General features: G+C 37.6%; 1 protein-coding gene across 5 annotated transcripts in view; it reads right to left on the bottom strand.

Annotated features, from left to right (window-relative positions):
• The window catches only part of TENM1 (teneurin transmembrane protein 1), a 915,501-nt gene that overhangs the window by 598,513 nt on the left and 290,386 nt on the right, over positions 1–26,602 (bottom strand). For all 5 annotated transcript variants that reach the window (XM_084870761.1, XM_084870765.1, XM_084870762.1 and 2 more), the window contains one exon: positions 16,109–16,388. In XM_084870761.1, the coding sequence (XP_084726887.1) occupies positions 16,109–16,325 (217 nt within the window). In that variant the 5' untranslated portion in view covers positions 16,326–16,388. The remainder of the gene's footprint in view (positions 1–16,108; positions 16,389–26,602) is intronic.

Here is a 26,602-nt window from a genome sequence, read left to right as displayed (position 1 = left end):
AGAAATGATAGTGGCTTGGACCAGGGAAGTATCAGAGAAAGGTGGATTATACATGTGTCTAATTGTCAGAGTTGTTTTAAAGGTCAAAAGAGATCATGCTCAACACAGTATCTGATATATAATAAACAGTTCTTATTATTCTTCAAAATGGAAAGCAAGAGGATAGGTTTATTTGCTGAAATATATTTGTTTACAAGGTCCCACACTGCTGTCTTTGTTAGTCTGGAAGCATTTTTCTGCATCAGCTTTCAACTTTATTTTAAATTTGGGAACTCACCAGAGACTGATTTTTGTTTTGTTTCAGCTGCTCAGAAGTCACCTATGAAGTTAAGCCTCTTATGTGGATAAAGTCAATGGCAATATTGATTTGGGCTTTCTATGAGCTACCAAATCTAGTTATCATAACCTTTTTCAAGGAAGAAAAATATCCCCTAGAAGATTAGAAACTCTCCCATTCTCACTCTGAGGAGACAAAATTGTAAAATAATCCAGTGGATGCTTAATTATGAAGGCAATCAGGATATAAACTAAAGAGCAATATTTCCATTTCTTCAAACTACAACATCAATACAATGTGCTTCCTATATACTACCAATAAAGCATAATGTTCAGATTAATTTGTCCAATTATTAACATTTTCTGCGCACTCCCAACATAACAGAACCATTAGTAGGTTCAGAATTTTGAACAAATATTGGTATTGAATGATGGGTATGTAACTGAAATGAGATTAGATTATAAAACATTTCAAATGGGTTTGTGTCATGAAGGCAATAGAAGGCAGCAAAAAATTAAAAAGAATAAGTCTCATCTGCTATTGAAGGGTCATTAAAACTCCATCCTTAAGGTCAATGCCATCAGCTAGTATTATTAGGAGTACATATTTTAATGCTGAAAACCACTTTGGATAGAGTTTTCAAAGACCTACAATATAACAAAAGCCAATCTGCTTTTGGCAGATTACAGACTAGTAAGACTCTTCGAATCCAGTTTGGTTAATGTGCATGACTACCTTCCTGAAAATGATGGGTGTTAGGAATTTGATTTTCATCAATACTCTTTCAGGATTTAAAACTTTTATTATCTGGCATTAATCATGTCATTTTTAGGAGAGACATTCTCGAGAAGATTTTAACTTAAAACCATTCCCTGGTGTTATACAGCAGTTTAATTGAAGGTCTTACACTACATTCACTATGACAGGGCTCATTCATATAGTTAAGGATAGAGCAAGTACATGGAATCTTACACTCTTAAATGAAATCAGATTGGCTATGGACATGGAATGCTCTTTCATGCTCATGCATTAAGTTCTCCTTCATTTGTTTTCATGTTATTTCCAGTGACAAAATTTCCTAGATCCTAAGGATGGGCAGGAAATCACTCTCTGAAAATGGCTGTAATTGGCATTCTGTGAGTTGAAGACACTGTGAAAGGATTTGACAATTTGGAATAATATTTGTATCCCAGCAGTTTTCACAATGATTTATGTACACAATCTCAGTTGATCCTCTGTACCACAATAAGAAACTAGTATCTTCACTTTACATAATAGTAAACAAAACCTTGTAAAAGTTATCTTATTGAAAGAAAAGAATATTTTTTAAAATATATTTTATTGATTTCAAAGAGGAAAGAAGAGAAAGAGAGAGATAGAAACATCAATGATGAGAGAGAGTAATTGATCAGCTGCCTCCTGCACACCCCCCCCACACATAGAGGGGGGATGGAGCCCACAACCAGGCATGTGCCCTGACTGGGAATTGAACGACAATCTCCTGGTTCATAGGTCAACACTCAACTACTGAGTCTGGCCAGCTGAGCAGAAAAACATATTTTTAAGCATTTGTATATGATAGAGTTTTAATTGTGAAAAAAAATAATCCCTGCCCTCAGGAAATTTACAGTTCAGTTAGAGAAACAAAAAAAAGTTAACAGTCCATTACAATTAAGGGAGATTGATACTGTGGTAGGAGTATCTACACAAGCATGTCAAACTCGCAATCAGCAGGCCACATGCCTTGTTTGACATGCTTGACAGAGTACTGAAAGAGCATATAGGAGGGGCAGCCAGTCAAGATTGCACAGGATCAAGGAAGGCTTTCCAGAGCAGGCAGTGCCTAGATGGAGATTTGCAGGGTGAGAAGGACCTAGCCAGATGAAGAGGGAAATAGAGATTTATTAAAAACTAGAGGCCCGGTGCACAAAATCCATGCACTGGTAGGATCCCCAGGGCTAGCAGGCAAACAGGGTTGATCAGGGCCTTCCAGCTGCTGGCTGGGCCTTCCTTCCCGAGCTGCTGGCTTCTGGCCAGGGCCTTCCTTCATTCCATGCCACCACCCTGGTGGTCAGCACATGTCATAGTGACTGATCAAACTCCCAGTCTCCCAGTTGAACTCCTGAGGGGACACTTTAGCCACACACACACACACACACACACACACACACACATATGGTTCAGCCACAAATGAAAGCTGGTACAAATGAACCCAGAGTTATACCAACAGTTGGAATCAATAGGAAAAACTTATCAGGCACAAAACCTTTAAAGAAATGAGGGACTGTACCTGTGGGGTTGGTAAAGTATAGTTGTATGGTGTATCCCACAGAGGAGTAGGGCTTTGTTTTGTTTTGTTTTGTTTTATTGTTTGTAATTTTTAACAGGAGAGTAGTAAGAAGTTTTAGTGCTGCATTAGAAATTGAGGTTTGTGGAATGTGGGATAGTGAAGAGTAGGCTTCAGGACAGTGGCTGATGGAGAAACAGTGGCTTCAGAGGAGTCATGTTTGAGGCAGGTTGGAAGGTGAGAAAAACCCTGAGAGGATTAGAATGGAGCGGGCGCCCAAGGCTTCATTCAATTCCATTGGATTCAACTCAAGTCATTCATTCATTTTTTCAGGAAATGTTTACTAAGCACTTTTTCTGTGATGACACTTTGCTATCCTATTAAGTAAAAGAACAATTTGAATTCATTGCTGCTAGTTCAGTATTCCTTCTATTACACCGCTCAGAATAATTCACCAACAAATAACATCAATACAAAGACATGAAAAATTTTAATTAGATTTATTAATATTTGTTAAATGTCTGGCCCACTATGTGCAAAATACTGCACTATGTAGGTGTCCAGTTACTGATTACTGGTGTCTCTTAATATTCCATGATCTTCAAGGACAGGGCAAGGGGTAAGAAATTTAAAATGCTACCTGTGGAATGTAAAATACACTTAGCAGTAAACATTGTCAAACACTAGAAAGTTTGGTAATAGGAGTAAAATAGAATCAAATTTCATGTAATTTCTAGAGGGGTGTGTTTGGTGTGGTCCTGCCTAGAGGCATGTTCTCTGATGGTCCTAGGCAACCTTGTTATTCAATTTTAAGAGGTTTGACCTTTGGTTTGGAACCTGAATAATAAACACTGCTAATTGTGTGCCTTTTTAAAGCTTTTGCAAAAAATGTTATGTTAGCAAAAGTTCAAGAGTTTTACCAAGAAAATGAATGACTTATGAGAGTCTGTTTAGTCAGTTCAGATGGCACTCTTGCTAAATCTGATTACAAATCTGAGGACAACGGACCTTCACAGTGTTCCTATGAAGGCATATTTCTAACAACATACATTCCAAAGTTTATATTGGAACATAAATTTAAATCCCACAATACTGAATACATGCAAATAAAAGTTACAGATATACATTGTAGATCATCTTATAAGTACAGTATAACCTCCATTAACAAAAATTTAATAATAGGATTTAATTTAAATATCTCCTTTTCCATTTACCACTGGCAGTTGGTATTGATAAGAATGAGACAAATATTTAAAAATACAAAGCCACCTCCAAGATTTCAGGTTCTCTACTTCTACATTGAGTCACTTCTTCAATGGAGTCTATATCTATAGTCTAGTACAGTGGTCAGCAAACCGCAGCTCGCGAGCCCCATACTGCTCTTTGGCCCCTCAAGTGTGGCTCTTCCCAAAAATACCACATGCAGGAGCGCACGTACAGTGCAATTGAAACTTCGTGGCCCATGCACAGAAGTTGGTTTTCGGCCTGGACAAGTCTATTTTGAAGAAGTGGGGTTAGAACACTCAAGGGGGTAAAGAGCCGCATGTGGCTAGCTAGCCATGGTTTGCCGACCATTGGTCTAGTACAATAGAAGTGGAAGTAAATTATCAGAATAACACCCTCCTGCCTAACACAAAAAGGCTGATTTCAAATTCACATCCAAACCCAACTCTACAAACTAAGGTATGGAATAAAAATGGATATACATCTTGACAAGATTTTCATCAATGAATTTTAGGCTAACTCTTGTTAACTCAAAAGGTTTTGAACTTTTTGAACTTACACTTAATTGCATAATCATTTCATAGAAACTTATTTTTTATGGTGTGGTAAAGACTAGAAACCATTCAAACAAAGCATCATATACTAAAACTATCAAATACTTTTCTATAAAAAGTGAGATAGAAAGTTGACCCTTGAACAATATGGGGGTTAGGTATCGTGACCCTTCACACAGTAGAAAATCCACGTAACCAAATAATTTATATGCTAACCAATAGACACAGACAATAGTGTGGTAGGCCTGGGGCAGGGGAGGTGAACGTGGGTTGGAATGGGTCAATGGCGGGGAAAGGGGACATCTGTTATACTTTCAACAATAATGGTAAATTAAAATCCATGTATAATTTTTGACTCCTTTAAAACTTAATACTAATAACTACAGTTGATAGGAAGCCCTACCAATAACAGTATAATAAATGTTTATGTTATATGTATTACATACTATATTCTCATAATAAAGTTAACTATAGAACAGAATCTATTATTAAGAAAAATCAATCATAAGGAAAAGAAAATACATCTACATTATTTACTGAAAAAAAATCCATGTATAGGTAGATCCATGTATTTCAAACCTGTGTTATTAAAGGGTCAATTGTATAGCATCAAGGTGGACAATATTCAAATTTGAGCCTCTTATAAATTTAATATATGAGAAGAGAATGCTAAGTGCTATACATTCAATGAGTCTAAATTCATTTGTTCAATGAATATTCATTGAACACCTATTATGTGCCAACTAGTGATCCAGGCTCTAAAGTTATTTCCAAAAGCATGAAAGATGACACAGCAACTCAAGTGTATTTTAAGTCAAATTAATTAGATATGCTCCATGATCCATTAGCTAGATACACTGGCCCTGCCAATCCATAGTGAGGATGGAAAGAATATGCTTACTGATTGCCTTGACTGTGTATTACAGTTACAATGCTTCTGAAATCAGTTTAATTGCTATCTATGCAAGTGTCTGAGGGGCAAAAGTGAGAAACACATAGCTTGCCAGCCACTAATACTTGAAGAGCATGTTGTGGGGCTTAGAGCATGTGGGGTGGGAACCTATAGGAGAAACAGGAGGCAGGAGCATCCTTGTATGAATTTTAAATTCTGCTCCATATAACTTCTCTTCTGTAGTGCCTCTCCATTAATATATACAAGTGTGTCTTGTTTAAGAAAATGCAATCCATAGAAAAAAATTTACAGAGCTATTCCATTAAATATTGATCCATCTCATTGTTTCTTTAAATTAGTTATACATCTGTATAAATTATAATTATAAAATTATAAAATATAAACTATATACATAAATGATAGTGAGCAAAAAATATGCAAATTAAATATGTATATCTATGCATATAAAATCCTGCTTTTCTGTGACTCTCCCATTTTTCAAAACCACAGATTACTTTTTTCCAATTTGCAAGGGTGATTTGGGGCCATATTTATTGATTAATTTGAACCAGGTTAGCATTCAGCCTGGTTGTATGTCTGTGATAATTTTTTAAATTGTTCAAACTCTAGACTTGAACCATTAATGAGGAGACATAATTGGACTTTAGTAGGGGAGCCTTATAAATGTCTCAGTTGAAAATAGAGAAATGAATATTAACTCAAACCTTTAAATTCTATAAAAGGTTTGGGCAGGTCCTGATTAATTTTTTCTTTTTCCTTTGAGACCCCTTCCAACTGCTTTCTTACATGACATAAAAGACACTAGAGGTCATTTGCTCAGACAGTTAAAAACCCAAGAGTAATAAAATTAAATACTTCATGTGTTGCAGGAATGATTGGCACCAAAATAGCACTGCATATGGTTCAGTTTATGCTGACAAGATGGCAGGATCCTTAGCTTTTGGTATAAAGGCTTCAAATGAGAATATTTCCAAGGTTCCAGGGGAGTCAAGATTTATCTTCTGTCACCTCTAGACCCTTGCAGAATTATAATGAGAAAGAAGAGTGCTGAAAATAAATAGATCTTATTTGTATATGGAGCTAGTTCTGCATCACAGGTGACCAAAAAAGCAGGAGAGTAGTTTCCTGACAGCACGATTTCCTCACAGGACATGTTGGCAATACCTCATAGTCATGTCTTCGCACATATTTCAAACTGCTTTTGACTGCTCACATGAATATCAAGCTACATTTTCAAATGCCAATTCAGACTCTTGCTCAAATCTTGGTAATAAAACCAAATCAACATATAACATGGTAACATGGATGTAATCTCAATCACCTATATGAACTAAAACATTTCAATATGCCAAAGAGAATCTATTGAACCAAATCAATGCCCCTTCACTAACATTTTAGGTTTAAGGGCTGCTTTCTTCTACATTTCACCAACCTACCATTTTCATCAGTCTTCAGTAATTTTTCTGTTTCAGTCACATTATCTTTTTTTTTTTTTTTTTTTTTGCCATTCAAATTATCTGACTTAGCCTTGTCTAGCTTTTTGTGTTAACCATAAAATGGATGGGCCCTAAGGATTAAAAGGAAAACAATGATACTTCCCCCAACCCTCCCCACTTACTCTTCCCAATACCAGACCTATATACTCCCTTTGATGCTGCCCTGTAGCTGAGGAAATTTAAAGAGAGGAACCAAATCATATAATGAACAGAGGATAGCTGCTTTGTTTCCCAGGACACAGTCATCTCTGTGACACTTAGCCAGGAGCCAATCTTTTCATTCCGAAATTATGTAGATCCTCAAAGGAAAATGTGCAACTCCATTGAATGAAGAGCTATTTAAGAAGATAATGCTAGAATTGTTCCCCATACTATGGTGCAGGTTTTAATCTAGATTTTTGAAGAAGTGTTAAAGGGTTAAACATTGTATGAAGCAAAGTGGGCTCAGGGATACACAGTAGAAATGGGATGAGATAAGAGGAAAGATATATTTTCAGACTGAGAGCAGAAGGCCATGTAGCCTCAGAAGCAGTGCAGTAAAAGAACTGAAAAAGTGACCTAGCTGTTCTGGGATAAAAAATATCCATCAACAAGAGAGAAGGTCAAAGGTAAAACCACGCTTTTGTAATATATCTGCAATTAGTGGGAGCCATGTATTTTTTCCAAAGTTAATTTTAAGAACTTATTTCCTAAATTATTTCCACCACATTTTAATAAATCCTATCATTTGATAATGAATTGGTATCTTACAAGTGACAAATTGTGACCTTCTGTGGCTAACTGAAGAAGAGGAAAAGGGATGCAGAAGGACTTCAAGGGCTTCCTGAATCCCTTGAAATGTATGACTAATGTTGTCATATGTGCATTTTCCCCCTGAAAACAAGATTAAGAACTTTTATCAGATTCTCAAGGCATTTAGTAGGTCCATTCCTCTGCACCCCACTGTGGGGAACCATTTGTCTGAACATTAGGAGACATTGAAAGATTTTCAAAAGACTGGTATGATCTGATTTGTGTTTTAGATCAGTCAAAAGAATACATTTCAACACACAAAGTGCATATCCTATCTCCATTAAATTTGTTACAGACTGGCACCCCCAAAATATAGGATTTCCAATTTCAGTTTGGCATTCAGCTGTGAATGGAAACCACATTTTCCAAATGAGAATTAATATTTAAAGTTCGTAGCACAAGGTGGACATTATCCACTAGAGCTGCACCTAATCATGTAGGGGAAAGAATACAGGCATTAGAGAGTCATGGATTTATATGTTAGCTCTGCTATTTACTTGAGCTATATAACATTATAAAATAGGGGTCATGATGATTATCTCTCCATCATAGAATTATGGTACTGACTAAATAAAAACTTTCTATAGTCATCAAGCAGAGTAGTTGACAAATAATGGGCAATCGTATTTACTGTCATTAATATTCCCACATCTCTAGTCCCTCCTCATCTGAGCTCCAGATATATATATATGTACAAATAAACATCTCTCCTTACTCATCTGAAGCTCTTGACTTGATCCACACTTCCAGAAGGTAGCTTTGTCTTTTCTTTATCAAATAAAATTGAGATCACTAAGACAAGAACTTCAACTCTTGCCATTCTTTTTTTCTTTTTAATATATTTTTTATTGATTTTTTACAGAGAGGAAGAGAGAGGGATAGTTAGAAAGATCGATGAGAGAGAATCATTGATCAGCTGCCTCCTGAACACCCCCTACTGGGGATGTGCCCGCAACCAAGGTACATGCCCTTGACAGGAATCGAACCCGGGACCCTTCAGTCCGCAGACCAGCGCTCTATCCACTGAGCCAAACCGGTTTCGGCAACTTTTGCCATTCTATTCAGGAACTTACTTTCTGTCTCAGAGGAAGCACTGAATCCCTCAAAGCCTTTCCTCCCACATGAGATCTGAAACATTTGCCAACAGAGCCTTATTCCAGTAATTTTGTTCACTTGTATTTATTTTTCAAATCGTTATGACTTGGCTTCTTTCTTTAAGGCAACGAATCCCCACCTTCTATGCACATTGGAATCCCCTGAGATTTAAAAATGGCTTGGACCCACCTTTGTAAACTCTGATTTACTTGGTCTGAGGAGAAGTCTTGGCATTGGAATTTGTAAAACACCCCAGGCAATTTTAATGTCCAACTGAAGTGGAGAATCTCTAGTCTAAAGGCAACAATGACCTTCTAAACTGCCTATTTTATTGCCCTTTGTCAATTTTCATTCTACATGTTGATTCTGAAGTGTTTGACAATATTAGTCACACCTTGCAGCTGGAAAGTCTCCACTTTTGGCTTATAAATTACCCTAACCTTTGGATTCTTCTCTGTAATCTAGATACCACCTCTGTTCTTCTACTTATTATTTCCTTACTAATTTAAATTCCAATGTGTCTCGGGGTACCATATTTGGCTCTCTTTATTTCAAATTGTACATATTATCATTGGATGATCTCTTCTACTACCTGCTTCAGGAACCATCTACAGAGGAGTCCAACTACACACACACACACACACACACACACACACACACACACACACACACACATATAAATACACACCATTTTCTTGAACTCGAGACCTGGATTCAGAGCTATGTATCTCTACACAGTAGTTCTGGCAGTGGGCTCTAAAATCAGAATGCCTGGATTCCAATAGCACTCCTGTTACCTACAAACTCTGTAATATTGGGCAAGGTATTTAGTATCTCTTTGCCTCACTTTGCTCATATGTAAAATAGAGAAATAATAATCCCAACCTCATAGCATTATCAGAAAGATTAAATAACATTATCCATCTAAAGTGCCTTACTCAGTGCCTATCCTTAATAAATGTTGGGTGTTTCTCTTATAACCATTACTAGAGGCCCAGTGCATGAATTAGTGCACAGGGGGATGGGGGAGAAGAACTGCAGGAGGTTGCCCGACCTGGGGGAAGGATTCGCGGGAGGTTGGCCACCAACCCTTGAGGAGGGAGCCAGCCCTCAGCCCCCTGGGAAAAGGGCTGTGTCCACTGACACACAACCCCGGTTCCCCATCCCAGCCTGGGCCCACGGGCCCCAGCAGGGTTGGGAGAGGAGGCGACAGTCGCTGGGCCAGGCATGGAAGGAACAGACGCCACCACTGCCATTAGTTCCCCACCACCACATGGTTCCCTGCTTCCCCCTTCCTCCTTCCCTCACTACCATGCCACCACTGAAGTGGGTGTGTGGCCCCCGGGGAAGGGAGAAAACGGGAGCAAGACAAACCCTTGTGTTGAGGGATGTAGTAGTGCATGAAGTGACAGGCAGCCTGGGAGGAGCCCAAGCTCAGACCAGGCTTAGCACTGCTCCCACTCATTCGGACCCTGCTGAGCCTGCTGCCAATGCCATGGAGGCAGGAGAGGCTCATGCCACCACAGCTGCATTTGCCAGCTATGAGCCCTGCATCTGGTGTCTGTTGATCAACTGAGTGGCGCTCCCACTGTGCGAGTGCACTGAACACCAGGGGTCAGCTCCTGCATTGAGTGTCTGCCCCCTGGTGGTCAGTGCACATCATAGCGATCAGTCAATCATTCATTTGTTCATTCAGTTGCTTAGGCTTTTATATAAATAGATTATCATTCCATAAGCAGGGTATATGATTCTAGCTTCTAGATTCCCATAGTACTTTACAGATATTGCGATCACAACACCAATTATATTGCACCACTATTGTTGCTTTAAATCTGCCTTCCCAGATGTACACTGAATATTTTGAGGGCAAAACGTGCTTCCTATTAATCTCTATATCTTTAGATTTTAATGCAGAACTTGGCAAAGATAAGCAGGCCACAGATAGGAAATAGATTCTATCTCTTTTTCCAACTCTAATTGATTGACGATGCTCGCATAGAATGCTGTGTTGATAAGAGTGAGGCTGAGTTTAGCTCAACAAGAAAGAGCTCCATGATTTGATTAAGGATGCCTACCATGTGCAGGTAAAGAGAGCAGTGGCACAAGTGCCATAGATATTCCATCCCACTTTTAGATGCTATATAAGTTTTCATGAACAAATGATATTGGCTAAAAGACATGAGTCCATTGGAGTTGGTGCTAAATAACTTCATTTTACCTTATAGTCTAAGTTCTTTCTGGGCAGTCATTATAACTTTTTATGCTAGGAACTTGTGACAACTGGAAGTATAACATGCTAACAGCAGAAAATGTATCACAGATGATCAAATACTATTGAGATTTTCATTTTAAAAGCCAGGCTACATTATATTACACCTGCCATCTGTGATCTTTACCACATAAACACAGACCTTGAGATTAAGAGTTCTTTTTTCAAGATTTTTGTAAGAATTTTTATTTAAACTCTTTAGATATAAGCGAATAAAAGTTTATACTACTATTAAGTGCTTGAAATAAGAATCAAGAAATGTACTTTTTGAATTTGGGCTTCTGTCTACTCCTTGAGCCTCCAAGTGATAATGCTGTATGAGCACCTTTGGGATGAAGTCTGGGGCAATGAGGGGGGAAATAGTAGTCACCTGTATCTATTTCAAAATGAATTTCATTCCCCTAGCAAAATATCTAGAACATAGTTGACATTAAATGAATGTTTGATACATATATGGGAAAATGAAAAAAGGATAGATGGATGACAGTAAGTGAATACTTGATGCATAAATGAGTAAATGAAAAAATGGATGTAAGACAGGATAAGCTTTCCTTCCAAGTAATTTTGGTAAACACAGATTGGCAATTTTAAATTTCTTCCACCAGATGGCGATAATGTGAGATTTAGGCTTAGGTTGTAATAATGAAAAAAAAGAAAGAAAGAAAAGAAAAAAAACCCATATTAGAAGAAAGAGAAGCACAAAAGAGCAGTTTAAGAAGGGAGAAATGAAATGTTTGTATCATCTGTAGTATCTTGGAAGTCTATGCTCTGGTGGGATTATAATGATCCTCACCATACATCTTTTTATGCATGGATGACTTTTCATTCATAATTACTTTTCAGTAAAATAGCTATGTTCAAAACTAATCTGTTATAAAAATGATAGGGTAACTCTCATAGCTAAAATTATTATCCTTTGTTTATATATCTAAATATTTATATTTTTATTTGTCTTACACTAATTTCTTAGTTAATTGATGCTTTTTTTGGAAGTGAAGCTGCTTGGGAACAATTGCTAGCCTGTGTGCCTCCAGGAAATTCACCCCTGCTATTAAACACCTGCCAAAAATCATATGAAATAAGCTTGCCTAAGGATCATTCACCCTGTTAGTAGAGAATTGTGAATAATATTGGATTAGTGTCCATTTCTTAATATAAAAGCTTTTAAAAATGAAGAAAATCAGTTTTAAAGTCCAACACTTATATATACATGGGGGTGCCTCTTTACTGGCAAATAATGATAAGAATATAAAGATACTTTCAGATGGAATCAAGCAAGCATTTTCTCTTGTTAGTATTGCCCCAAAACAAGCCCTGAATTGATGACACAGTAACCCCCCCCCCCAAAAAAAGTGGAAACTTACAACCAGACTCAAGAATCTTTCATTATAAATTATATAGGTTATCATCTGCCCTTTTATGAAGATAATCAAAAAGGAAAGGCTTTTAAAGCTCCTTGTGAACCCTTGGTCATTGGAACATCAGAGACTGGCAGGGTTGTTGGAGAAGAAAATGAAGGAAAACTAACATATATTGAGTTCCTAAACGCTTCCACACTTATGATCACAATTAAGCCTTATTATAACCTCATAATGTAGGTATGGGAGGCAGTGTAGCACAGAAAACTATGGGAACTTCGGAGCCACAGAATTATCTTTAATCCCAGTTCTCACCACTTCTTAGCTGTAGACACTCTGACAAGTTCTTTCTCCCCAATCTTCAGTTACCTCATCTGTAATTGGGGATAATACCCTATATCTCATGTTTATGAAGAACAAATGTAAAACACTTAGCAGAGTCCTGGAACAGAGTAGGTACTATGCAAGATTACTTATTTATTTATTTATTTATTTATTTATTTATTTATTTATTTATTTATTTACTATTGTGATTATGGTATTATGATGATGAAGATGTCAATTTTGCAGATGAGATACAGGCCCAGAGAGCTGTAGTAACTTGCTTCAGGATGCACAGCTAGTACAATTGAAAAGCATCTAGCACAGTGTGGCACTACAGTAGGTAACCAATCAACATGCTTGTTCTCTTCCTTCCTGATTTAAAACTCGACAATATTTTCGAGTCAGGCTCTACTCTAGCTAGACTGATTCAAGATGTTACCACTGACATATATTTGTGAAAATTAAGAACATTGTCTTTTTCTCACAGGTAGTTAATATGTGGAACAAAACATCAAAGAGGATTCTGGACCTTACAAAAAACAGGATCATCTGGCCCAAAGTTTTACCTGATGTAGCAGGGGTCTTCAAACTACGGCCCGCGGGCCACATGCGGCCCGCAGAGGAGTCTGATCCGGCCCGCCAGGTTTTTTGGGCAGTGAGCGCAGCCGAGGTGTTACAGTAGGAATTAGTAGTTCATATAGTCTGGCCCTCCAGCTCTCTGAGGGACCGTGTTCTGGCCCCCACTTTAAAAAGTTTGAGGACCCCTGTGATGTAGGATAATTCACTTTTCTCACAAAGAGGTCATATTTCCTTCTTAGGTCTCTATAAAAAATCAGCAAATCACTAGCAGATAAGATTCTGAGTTTCTAGACCTTGACCTAGATCTTTATACTTTAGTTTACCTTAGATGTCAGTGCACTATAAAATGGTGCTAGTTGAAAATTTAAATAAGTTGAAAACATATTTATATCAGTACATGACTGATAGATTCAGATTTTTGTCCATGGTTTTTTTTTTCTAGTCTCACTCTACACATTTTCTGTGCAATCTCATTCATCCCTAGGCATCTCCTACTATAAGATACTAATAAACTCAAATCTACTTATATCAACAGTCCAGAACTTTGCTGAACTCTAGACACACATTTCTAACTGTCTGATGGGAAAATCCATCTGATGTCACCCAATCATTTTAAACTTAACATGTCCAGAAAAAAAAAAAAACTGTTCTCTACCCTTCATACGCCCTCCCCCATGTTCCTTGTATTGGTACATGGATCGCCATCCTCCCAGTTTCCCAAACTTGAAATTTAGAGTAATCCTTCACTCTATTATCTCCTTCATCCTCGACAAGTAATCAATTACCAAGTCCTATCAATGCCACCACACTAATATCTCTTGAATATTTTTCTCCACCTCCACTGATATAGACAGAGTTGAGACCTTCTGAACCTGGGCTGATTCAGTAACTTCACAGATTGTCTCCCTTTATCATTTTCCCCAATTGCAATCAATCTTCCACACCCATCACTGCTTACACATCTAAAATTATTTTATACACTTCTCATCCTAAAAATTTGAGTTCACCAAGAAATTCTCTATCACTTAAAAACTTTTTTTAATGCTTAAAGAAAAAAAAAAAAAAGAACTCTTAAATTGGGTATGCAAGACTTTTCGTGATCTGGCTCCAATGTACCTTATTCTAGCCATATTGCAATATTCACCGTTCCAGGCCTTTATGTTTTTGCACCGGCTAATCTACTCTCTTGGAATGTCCTTTTTCTAGGAAGCTTTTCTTCACATTTTTAAAACCTAGATCAAATATTACATATCCATAGAAACTAATTCCCATGTTCTTCCGCTGGACTTTTAATTGCAATGATTTGTTTGGTGTCTATTTTCTCCACAATATTATGAGTTTCAAGAAGAAACTATCATAGTCATCTCCCTCACCAGCATCTTACTCAAGGCCTGACACACAGGAAGTGCTAAATAAAAGCTAACTGAGTAATAATAGGTTATTTGAAAGGAAGTTAGGATGGCATCACAGAAGATAAAATTATCTCTTCCCCAAATTCATTTTGATCACAATGCACCAAAAAAAAAAAAAAAAAAAAAAAATCTGAGGCTGGCTAACTCATACTGACTCAGTAAAAAGTTGCTTATATTTTTAGAAATATCACTAGAAGTATATTCTTATTTAAACTAAAAACATATTAGTTCAAGCACTCTGTACTCCAGTCCCATAACCTACAACTCACAACTGTAAGTTCATGTTATTTAAAGACAAAGTTACAGGGAAATATTTTAATGGGAACTACACATTTCTTAAATCATAATAGAGCCAAAAAATTCCCATAGGAAAACATTTCCCAATCGCCATGTAGGCAGAAGAATACAATTATTTTGTAACAAATTTACACTGTCTGTAGCTGAATCAATAGGGAAGATTAAAATGAATTACTTGAAAAAAACCAGATATAAAACTTTTACCAATTATGTTAAGAACTTAAAATAAGCAATATAGTTAATATTAAAAAACATTTAATGTACATTTAAATCTTATCGTGAATATCTTAAATCTTTAAATCAATTTAAAGTTCCTCTAGTATGAAATCCCAAAAGTCATTAGAACACAGTTGTTTTCATTTGTAATTACTACATTTTACAGGGTCTGGGGTGGTACCTGAGAATTTGCATTTCTAACAAGGTTATGGGTGATGCTGCTGCTGCTGGCCCAGATTACATACTTTGATAATGACAGATCTAGATAATCAAATCTATTTTTTCATCTTAACGTTGACTTATTCTTTAAAAGAAAAAAGGTAACATATGCCAATATCATTATATTTTTTCTATGTAGTTAAAAGCATGTCTAAAACTGCTTGTCTAGTCATTAAAAAAAAGAAACTCATATTTCTAGCTACCTGTTTTCTATTTATTAGAAACTTTCTTGTCAATTCATAATTGACAAACCAAGACTGTCTAAAGGATATGCTCCACAGTATGGCTGTGGCAGGAAGTATTCCAACCAAGTCTTACTTTCCCTTAAGACTGTGATGCTTAACTTTTCAGCACTGTATAGAAAGACTTATTACGTACACATCTGTTTGGTGCTCTGCACAAATCTTTCTGAAGCTCTTTTGGATGCCAAATACCTATTTGAGAATTTCTTCCTATATAGCCAATGGCTTGAAAAGCATTTGGCTGTTTACTTTTCATCTTACTACAAATTATTTATCCTTCAGTTTGTAAATGGCTATTTGTAGGATTAGACAAATTTTGCATGCTCTGATAAGAGGATTGTTGCATCCAGATTTATGCATAATCTGTAAAAAGCACATGTGACCTACAACCTCAGCTGGGCTGACATATGAAAAAGATTCACTAAGCATATGCAAGCAGTGCAGATTATTAACCAGTTAACATGAGCAAATTTGTTTTTGAAACATAAGTTTGCTTATACAAGCATCTCCCAATGAGAAATAATATTGGTTACAAAAATCCAATAAAAACATACCTTGAGTAGATTTCTCTACTTCTTTCCTCTTCCTATTCTGGCTATTGTAATTCATCCTCAGTTCTTGGTTATACTCATGCAGAGTTTCTCTGGAGTTGTATGACTGCCTTGGTTTTCTTCCATCTTCACTCTCATCAGAAGAACTAGTATAAGCTAGATCCATTTCATGCTTGACTTTAGACAGAGGCTGGTAGGGTTTGCAGTCTGTTTGCTCCATCTCTGATTAAGCAAGCTCAGTTTCATAAAAAAGGGAAGAGGAACTCCTTTAATGTGAGCAGTCCTGAAAGACAGGGAAAAACACAAGCTGTCTTGATTTGTCCTTTTGTGAGGAAATGCATCTGGCAGATTCACAATTGGTCCTGATCATACTATCAAAGGAGAGGAGCAAAAGACAAACTAGATGACATGAAGCTAGCCGGAGGCAATAATAACACTGAGTTACATGCATACATTGTCAAGCATTTAGGAATAAGCAGGAGGTTGCAGTAACAGAAAATACTCAAAGGTAAAAGAGAGACTGACTTCAAAAATATTTGTATTGGAATGCAAATAAAAGACAACACTGTTGTATGGTGTGTACATGTTTTTAAAGTCAATAGTTTGATTAAAAAACATAATAAGGTTTGAAAGTGGCCAGGAGTACACATATTAACCCAGCACATCCCATATTTGAAATGAAAGCTAGGAGGAGAACTATATTCTGGGGGGAAAAAATACACCTTCTTGCCTCTGGTTTAATATTGCACTTAAGACAGAGGCTCTGAGGAAGGGAAGGATTCTGAAAGGAGCTCATGAAATAGTGTCCTTGAGGGGCACTGAGCTCTTTGTGTTCATATTGTGGCTTTTGAGCCTCAGGCTTGCAGAGCATTTTTAATGAGTTAGGTGGTGGTAAATTCTTGTTCTTCATAGCAGCGAGAGGATGTAAACAATGCTTCTGGTGAGTACACTGGTATAGCAACAGCAGGATCTAAATTGGGTTTAGAAATAAAAATTTTAAACTTCATGATAAATCACTGAAAAAAACCTTGTTCCCCAGAGAATGCAGGACTGGGAGCCACTAAGGCTCTGAGGACAAGTCAAGGCACTATCTGCCTTATTCAGACCTAAGAGGGTCAAGAAGACCAAATGCCATCTGAGATGTCAGTCATCCGAAAAGTTTAAAGCTCTGGGAAAAATGTCCTTTTAATTCTTTACATTCTTTGACCATGATATTCATCCACTACTGCAATTTTTGCAACTTAGTCCTTTCATACAATGTTAAAAAAAAATACACCCTAGTTTGAAAACAAATAACTTAATTATTTTAGTTTGCAGTGAAATGGACTCCTTCCTTCTTCTTCTTCAGATTTTCACCAGGTGTATTTTTCAAAGAAATCTGCAGACATCTAGGTGGTGGCACCTTTATTATGGAGAGTAGCTCACTTTTTGAAATTCCTATTGAATGTACAGTAAACACATACAGGCAAAAACACTCAACGGTCATGGATTAACTGATATGCATTCATTGATACATAATGTTTTGTGGTAGGAACAAAGTTTCACAAGTCAAAGTCTTATTACCCTAACATAATATTAAAGTCCTTGAAGGCAGAATTTGAGTATCATACTTCTTTATGTCCCCCCGTACTGTCTCCCCCATATCACTTAGCACTACTCTAGGCACATACATAGCAGAAACTATTTAACTTCAGAAACTACAGATCCTATAAATGGTCTACAGAGAAACCTATTTTGGTTTGAAATAATATTAACGATGACCATACTTAGAGAAAAAACAGATAACGTACTATAAATGAATATATACTGATGATTCAACAGCAATCTAATCTCATGCTAACTCATGGCTCCATGTTTGTCTAAATACTAATAAATCCCCAATTTATAGCTCCAGCATAGATCTCATCTATGAGCCACAGACATGAATATCCATCTCAATATCTCCACTTGGATATTTAAAAGGCATCTCAAACTTAGTATATTCAAAACTGAGCTCCTGATTCCCACCCACTCCCAAACTTGCTCCTCACACAGTCTTCTCCATCCTGGTAAATGGCAACTCCATTTTTCTGTTTATTCAGGCCACAGAATGTCAAGTCATCCTGGATTCCTCTCTTTTACATCCCACATACAATCCATTAGTAAAGGCTATTGGAGCAAGCTATGAAATATACGTATCCAGAATCCAATAATACCTGTCCACTGCTCTACTAAAACATTTGTTCAAGCCATAATATCTTATCTGGATTAATGTAATAGCCTCCTAATTGATCTGCTCCTTATGCCATTAGTCCCTTCTAGCACATTCCCCATACTACAGACAGAATAAAGCTTTAAAAATTGAAGTCATGCTGTCCTGTTTCCTTCTAAATAAAAGTCAAAATGACCTATAAGGCTCCCTAGAAGGTCCACCTCAACCTAATCTAACCTGACCTAACCTGACCTAACCTTTCCAAATACATCCCCTGGTAATTTCCCTATCTCATTCACTCTAGATGCACTAGCTTTCTTGCTGCTTCTGAAAATAGGCATATTTCCACCTTAGGGCCTCTGTAACTTCCAATTGTAAACAAGCAAAAAATGTCACTTCTCATGCTCCTTCATATTTTTCATAGCACTTATCTCCAGATGACACTATATATTTTGGTTAATTGTTTATTGTCTGCTCCATGATGGTAGGTACTTTTTTTTTTTAAATATATTATATTGATTTTTTTACAGAGAGGAAGAGAGAGGAATAGAGAGCTAGAAACATCGATGAGAGAGAATCATCAATCAGCTGCCTCCTGCACACCCCCCACCAGGGATGTGCCCGCAACCAAGGCACATGCCCCTGACCAGAATCGAACCCGGGACCTCCCAGTCCGCAGACCGACGCTCCACCACTGAGCCAAACTGGTTTTGGCGGTAGGTACTTTTCTTTGTTCCATTCATTGCTACAGCCCCAGAATAAGCACAGAGTTTGGCAGATAGTAGACATTTGACTAGTACTTATTGAATTAGTTGAATAAAAATTGCCACACCCTCACAATAGGGGAAAGAGAGAATGTAAAAATGAATAGGCCATATTCTCTGCCCAAGAAGCTCACACTTATGCAAGTGATAAACAATTCTTCTACAAAGCAAAATGCAATGACTGTTACAAAGAAAGACAAAGTAATGATTGAGCACCAAAGATGAAGATATTGGGAGAGGGCTGTACTGGATTTGCTTATTTGTTCATCACTAATGCCATCACCACAACCACTGAAATTCCATTCAACAGCTAACTTATAAGACCAGTTTTAATTGTTTGACTTTTAGGTTCCCATTGCATGTTGCTCGGGAGGTACACATTTATGTGGGGGGTCTGGACCAAGTGCCCCTAAAATATGTCACCCTGGCTTGCACATTATTTTGAAATAAAATCAATTAAAGTCCAACAAGCTCAGATACACTTTTTTAGCTCCCCTTTTTTCTTAAGAAATTCAGATAGAAAATCCTGCTTTAGGAAGAGAGCCTTGACTTACACTCCAAGTCTGATACACCCCACACCTTGTGGCCCGTTGTTTCTGGGTTGCCTAGAAAGATGTTTTCCTGCCACGTGTTCCACTTCTCCTCAAATAGCTGTAAATCACCCACTCTCACTTCTGAGATGCAGTTTACTATCCCCATTTTATCCTTTGTTCAAAAATGTATTATATACTTAATATTGCGTCACTGTCTTGGGGTTCTTGTGCTTATGTGAATTTTCCATGTGCACTTATTAAAATGTTGATTGTCTCTTGTTAATCCTTTGAAAGTGGTTTCAATTATTCAACCAGATGGAAGAACTAAAGGGATAAGGGAAACCTTTTCTTGATTATAGGCATTGGCTACAAGTATTTTAAAATAAGAAATGTACCAATAGCAGACTTCCAGAGATGCATTTTTGCAGCTGAGGATTGTACTTTCACTCTTTAGTTCTTTATTCATTAAAAAATGAAAGTTTACCAAGTAGGAGTGGAGAGCTATTTTCCACATAAGGACATTGACAATACGAAAATGTCAATCAAGGGTCTTATATTTTAAAATAACTTAAAATGCTTTCTGTTATAATATAGAGATAGATAGCATTTTAGTCTCTAAAACATATTTCCCATCTATCACCTGCTTTTTCTTTTAAAAAAATATATTTTATTGATTTTTTACAGAGTAGAAGAGAGAGGGATAGAGAGTTAGAAACATCCATGAGAGAGAATCATGGATCAGTTGCCTCTTGCACACCCCCTACTGGGGATGTGCCCTCAACCAAGGTACATGCCCTTGACCAGAATCGAACCTGGGACCTTTCAGTCTGCAGGCCGAAGCTCTATCCACTGAGCCAAACCGGTTTCGGCTATCACCTGCTTTTTCAATCAAGCCTTTGGTTCACTCTGACTGGGATTAATATGGCAGAAACATAGCCAAAATAACACTTGCTCTTAAGCCTCAGTGGTTATGAATTTATTCTTCTTTAAACTGTATTAAAAACTAACAAGTTAAATTTAAAAATAAAAAGCATAGCAATTCTACTGACTAATGTTAACTTTTGGCATCTATGATTTATCATGTTCAAATCACCCTTATTTTTTATGTATGGAAATCTAGAAGTTTTCTTTTCCTTCAGTGTGTTTATTTGGGGTGGGGAGAGAGAGAGAGAGAGAGAGAGAGAGAGAGAGAGAGAGAGAGAGAGGGAGGGAGGGAGGGAGGGAGGGAGGGAGGGAGGGAGGGAGGGAGGGAGGGAGGGAGGGAGGGAGAGAGATTTCTTTAGCCATTTCAAACCATTCTTGAAGATTTAAATCGCAGCTATACATCAGCCAGGAAATGTAAGATCTATTCAAGGTTAACGAGTGTCCTTGGAAGCAATCTTCCTTTAGTTTAGACCATAACATTGGTATAAATCAAGAAAAATAATCCTTCCTTATTCCCAGATCTTCAACCACAACTTCTTGTCTTAAAATTTGTTTCAGCAGACCTAGAAGGCAGAGGCCACCTCCCAGATCTCTTTGGGTACATGATATGAAGGCACACCCAACTCTGCAGTCCTGTGAAAGTATGGAACTGTAATTATTTACCAAAATTTTCAAAGGCAGAGCTTGAATTCACTCACACATAGTTCACTTTCTGAAAACCAGAAAGTGGAAAAACAGTAAGAAAAATATTAATTTTTTAAATCCAACAAAGTTTAAGTTCAAATCTAATTCTGAAAAGATGCTGTTCCAAATAGTCTCAGGTCAACTATAGGCTCATATTGCTTAATTGTCCTTTTTTTGCATTCAGTGCCCAACCTGGCATACTGGAGGTCCACTGACAGGCAAATGTTACTTAGTTATGGTAGTAATATGGTCTACTCACAGAAAAACCTGTCCTACATACAGTGTATTCACATCAAAACATTAATTTCTCTATACTTTGATAATAATAAACTTTTTAAAAATGATTTTAGTTTTATTTTTTAAATTACAGTTTATATTCGATATTTTATATTAGTTTCAAGTGTACAGCATGGCGGTTAGAAAATTACATACTTTATAAAGTGTTCCTCCCAATATTTCTAGTACCCACCTGAAACCATACATAGTTATTACAATATTATTGACTATAATTCTTACACTATGCTTTACACCCCCATGACTATTTTGTAACTACTAATCTCTACTTCCTCTTCCTTGCACCTTTTTCACCCAGTCCTCCAACCCCAATACCCTCTGGCAACCATTAGTCTATTCTCTGTATCTATGAGTCTGTTTCTGTTTTATTTCTTTGTTTATAATGGTGTTTAGACTCCATATATAAGTGAAATTATATGGTATTTTTTTTTCCTACTGACTTATTTCACTTAGCATAATGTCCCCTAGGTTCATCCATGCTGTCACAAATGGTGTAAGATTTTATTCCTTTTTCTGGCTGAGAATATTAGCCATGGCCCTCTCTTAGTGGTCTTAGGTACAACAGGTTCCATCTCTCAGGGCCTCTAATTTCTATAAATGTAATAAGGAGATTATATTATCCCAAAGAGATTTTCCAGCTCTAAAATCCCACAATTGCACATGAAATTGAAATGTAGGTTGACAAACCAAAACAAAGCACAGTGGGTATATTCAAGGCTAAGTTTACATTATTTATCATTCCACCTGTCCTTTCACTTCCTTCCCTCTTCCTCTTCCCATCCCTGTTATACACATTCCAATTATTATAAGATAGCTTCACTAAAATGTTACTTTTGAGTCCATCCACAGGTCTGTGTATATACTGCATCCAAGCATTAGGACTAACCTCTCTTCCTCTTCCTCTATCCTTTTATTTTTTTCCATTTCTCATTCTTAATCAGATATAACTAGAGGCCCAGTGCATGAAATTCATACATAGGGGGAGAGGGTCCCTCAGCTCAGGATGCACCCTCTCGCAATCCGGGATTCCTCAAGGGATGTCTGACAGCTGGCAGTCAGAACAGTCAAACATCCTTCTCACATTCTGGGATGCCATCTCCTAACCACTCACCTGCCTGCCTGATCACCCCTAGCTGCTTGCCTACCTGACTGACCACCCCTAACTGCTCGCCTGCCTGCCTGATCACCCTTAACCACTCTGCCTTTCTGGCTGATTGATTGCCCCTAACTGCCTCTGCCTTGGCCCCTGCTGCTTTGGCTTCATCCAGAAGGATGTCTGGAATGATGTCTGGAAGGTCCTTCGGCTGTCCAGTCTAATTAGCATATTATGCTTTTATTTTTATAGATGCTCCTCCAAATGAAAAATGTTCCTGTTCCATCCTCAGCATAAACAGGCCTGTCCTATTGATAGCAGCTATTTATTAGTTGGGGTCTTCACCAAAAAGGCTCACTCCACTCAAGAAAAAAATTAAAGGGTCATAGGACATTGCTCAAGGAGAGCAGACATTCATAGCACAACAACAGAGGAAAGGATGCCACCAATTACCAGGAGAATACCTACCAAAGGGGATAGAACTCTTTGCAAATATTACAATAACTTTTCCTTAACCAGACCTTTAACATGAATTCAGATTGACTGATTCAGAAAAACCTGGATTTAGGGAGACCTTAAAAGTAATGTGAGCTCTTGGCTGATTTTTCTCTCACCTTTCTTTGTTTTACTTAAGGAATCACTTACATAGTAATCTATTGTGGGCAAGAGAAGAAGCTATAAAAGTAACATAATCACTTGAATCTTTACAAAATTGAGGAAGGAATTTCCACCATAGCCCTACCAGCCTGTAAGTGTGACTGCTGTCACTCTGGTCCATTTCCTTATACACATACATTTTTGTCATGTTGCTTCCTTCATTATAGATGTTTTCTGCATGTTTCTACACCATTTCTATAACTGTGATTTTTAAGAGCAGTGCAGAGTGGATGTACTATTATTTACATGCCCATTCCCTATTATTGGGTATTTTCATTTTTCCCTCCCCATTTAAAGTCTTAAACTAAATTAATATTGAAACAGGAATTTTAGGGGGATATAGGCAGGTTTGGGGGATTTTTAGAATTGGGGTCCATGGGGAAAAAAAAACAAACAAACATAGGGCCACAGATTGGGAGAAGGTACATCTCCATAACACAAGGAAGCCAGGTGCAGGGAGCAGCAACAGTTGCATTTACATAAGACAAGGGCTTAGAAGTCCTTTATATCCCAAAAGGTGTATGTTTACAAAATAAAGAAGGAAGGAATCCCAGAAAGAAAAGAACAATAAGGGAGGAGGGCATCACTTGTCCCATGTGGTATTTGACCTTTGAGTTCAGGACTCACTAATAGTAACCAATTGGAAAGGGAATATTGACAAATCAGAGGAGATATCAGGACACAAGAACTACAGCAATTATAAACCATGGAAAAAGGAAGTTTGTGGGACCCTTTCCCCCTCCCCACTTGGGAGTCCATTCTGTGGGACTCATTCCCTCTCCCCATGTGGGAGTCTATACTTGTTCTTCAATAAATCTCCACCTTTGCTCTACTACCCTCTGTCCATGGATTCATTCTTCAACTCTGGCAGACAAAGAATCCTGGTTCCAGTCCAAAATTTTCATATCAATATGAATATAACATGAACACCTTCAACATTTTTATTATTTCTTTAGGATGGACTCCACAAAGTTAAATTAATGAACCAATAGGTTTGAACATTTGGGAGCTTTGGGGTAGATTTACACTGCCATGACAATGTGTGGGAACAATCTTTTCTCACTGTACTTTTGACAACTTTGCGTGTTATTTTTTAATGTCTATTTGAAATAATTAAAAATATATTCTTTTAGTTTGCACTTCTTGCTTATCAGCGAGGCTGAATATTTTTCTACATGTGTTTGCTAGTGCTATTTCCTTTCTTCTGCATAATGTATTTATGGCTATTGTGCATTTAACCAATGGGGATCTTAGTAAGTTTTTTAAAACTAAACTATACTGGTGCAATAAAACAAACAAATCAAATCTTTATAGTATTTGCTGAAAGTATCTATCATAGCTTATTTTTTTTCCACTTTTTATTTTTGACCATTTTAGATGAAAGAACATTATACTAAGAGGAAAGCATAATCACTGTCCAGACATAAACCAGTTGCTTTAGAAACATATGACAAACTTGGTATAATTGAGAATTTTTCTAAAAATAATTTGTTAGTTTCTAATTACAAACAGCTGTTTGATGGACTTTATTTAAGTTATTCACCAAATAAATTGTAGTTTGACTGAATTCTAATGTTTAAAAAAATTAATTGTTGTGTGATAGGAGCCTAGATAGTTACATTAAGCCTAAGGCACTAAAGTTTGACTTTGTCATGGAAATTGCCAGTTACTTGGTCTCATGAATGCAACCATGACATTTTAGTAAATCAAAAGAGAAATACAGCATTATGTTTTAGGAGAGAGGTTGAGAATTTTATGTACTACATATGGAACTGATTATCTAGGAAATGATGGCTTTCTAAGTAGACTACTTTTGTGGTACAAGGATATTCTATTATATGGAAGAGATAACACTCAAGTGTTGAAATTCTTCTTACTACTTTGGTTCACATGGATTTGTTTACGCTAATAGTTCTATTAGCATTTTTTTTAAAAAAATCTTACAATGGGAAAATTAAACGTCCTTCCAGGAAAAATAATACTTCAAAACTGGTATGACTCAGGAAGTTGGCGGCATAGGTAAACACCTAAACAGCTGCCTTGCACAACAATATCAAAACTACAACTAAAAGACAAAACGTCTATCACCAAGAATCACGGGAAAGCTGGCTGAGTGGAAATTTTATAATACAACTAGAAGGAGAGAGAAAAGAGCATTCAGGGCACAAGCGCTGAAAAGCTGAGGTAAGGGAGGCAAGCTCGATCTTGGCTGGCAGTGGATCCTGGCTGGTGGTGGGCTTTGGTTTTTTCAAGTCAAAGGGAGACAAGCTCCCGATTTCTCTGAAATCCAGTTTTGGGGGAGAAACAGGGGACCCCAACTCCTACAGGGAGAAGCTGGACTGTCTACCATCAGGTCAGAAAGTGAGGGTGACTTGCTTGCAGAGCTGCACATAGGAATAGTTGCTTGCTGTACTGGAACACAGGATATGGGGACGCTGTCGGAAGCACGGGGACAGCTGGCTAGCAGCCATCACTGTTTGCCACACCCTAGCCTGGTGACACCCTGACACTCCACCCCAAACTACCTGCAAGCCCACCCAAACTCCAAGAAGCTGCTTTTGCATATGAATGGCCTTCCTTATCACAGCATACCTAACAAACTTGCAACCCTGTTCAGAAAGTTCCAAAGCCTCCAAGCCCCAAGCAGGGAGGAGAGGACTTTGATTCTCGCTGCAGTTCTTGCTGGGTGGCCTCAGACAGTAACTGACCTGCACCCCACTGGAGACCCAGAAGCCAGTCTACCTAGTGGTCAGTGTGAGACACCAGATTTCAACTCCTCACATCCATAAGTGACACATTTGGGAGCACCAAAGCCCCACTGAAACAAGGCTTACACCATAAGCGGGTCTCCAGTGCAGCAGTTCTTCCAGTATAGACACAATAGGTCCTCATAGCCAATTGGCTTGGAGGTCAGTACCTCCCAGTGTATCAACAGCAATCAAGGCTTAACTACACCAAGACTTTGCACTCAGCCCACAAAGGGTATACAAATAGCATCCTCCTCAGGTGATTGGGGAGGCTGAGCTACTGGCCTCTATAGGTCACCTATCACACAAAGCCACTCTATCAACACAGGGAAGCAGCCAAAATGCAGATTCACAGAAACATGTCACAAATGAAAAAAAAAATGGAGGAAAGCAAACTACTGGACGACACAGAGTTAAGAACCACATTTATAAGGTTACTCAAAAATCTTCTAAAAATCATCGAGAAACTTGAAAAGACCTTCAAGAACCTTAATTACAAGGCCAAAAAAAAAATGGAAAAGGACCAGTCAGAAATTAAGCATACACTGTCTGAAATAAAGAATATACAGAAACTCAACTGTAGAACAACATACCCCAAGAATCAAACCAA

Source organism: Pipistrellus hanaki, assembly GCF_964339955.1.
Source record: "Pipistrellus hanaki genome assembly, chromosome: X".
NCBI lineage: Eukaryota > Metazoa > Chordata > Mammalia > Chiroptera > Vespertilionidae > Pipistrellus > Pipistrellus hanaki.
This window is presented reverse-complemented; position numbering and strand designations above follow the sequence as displayed.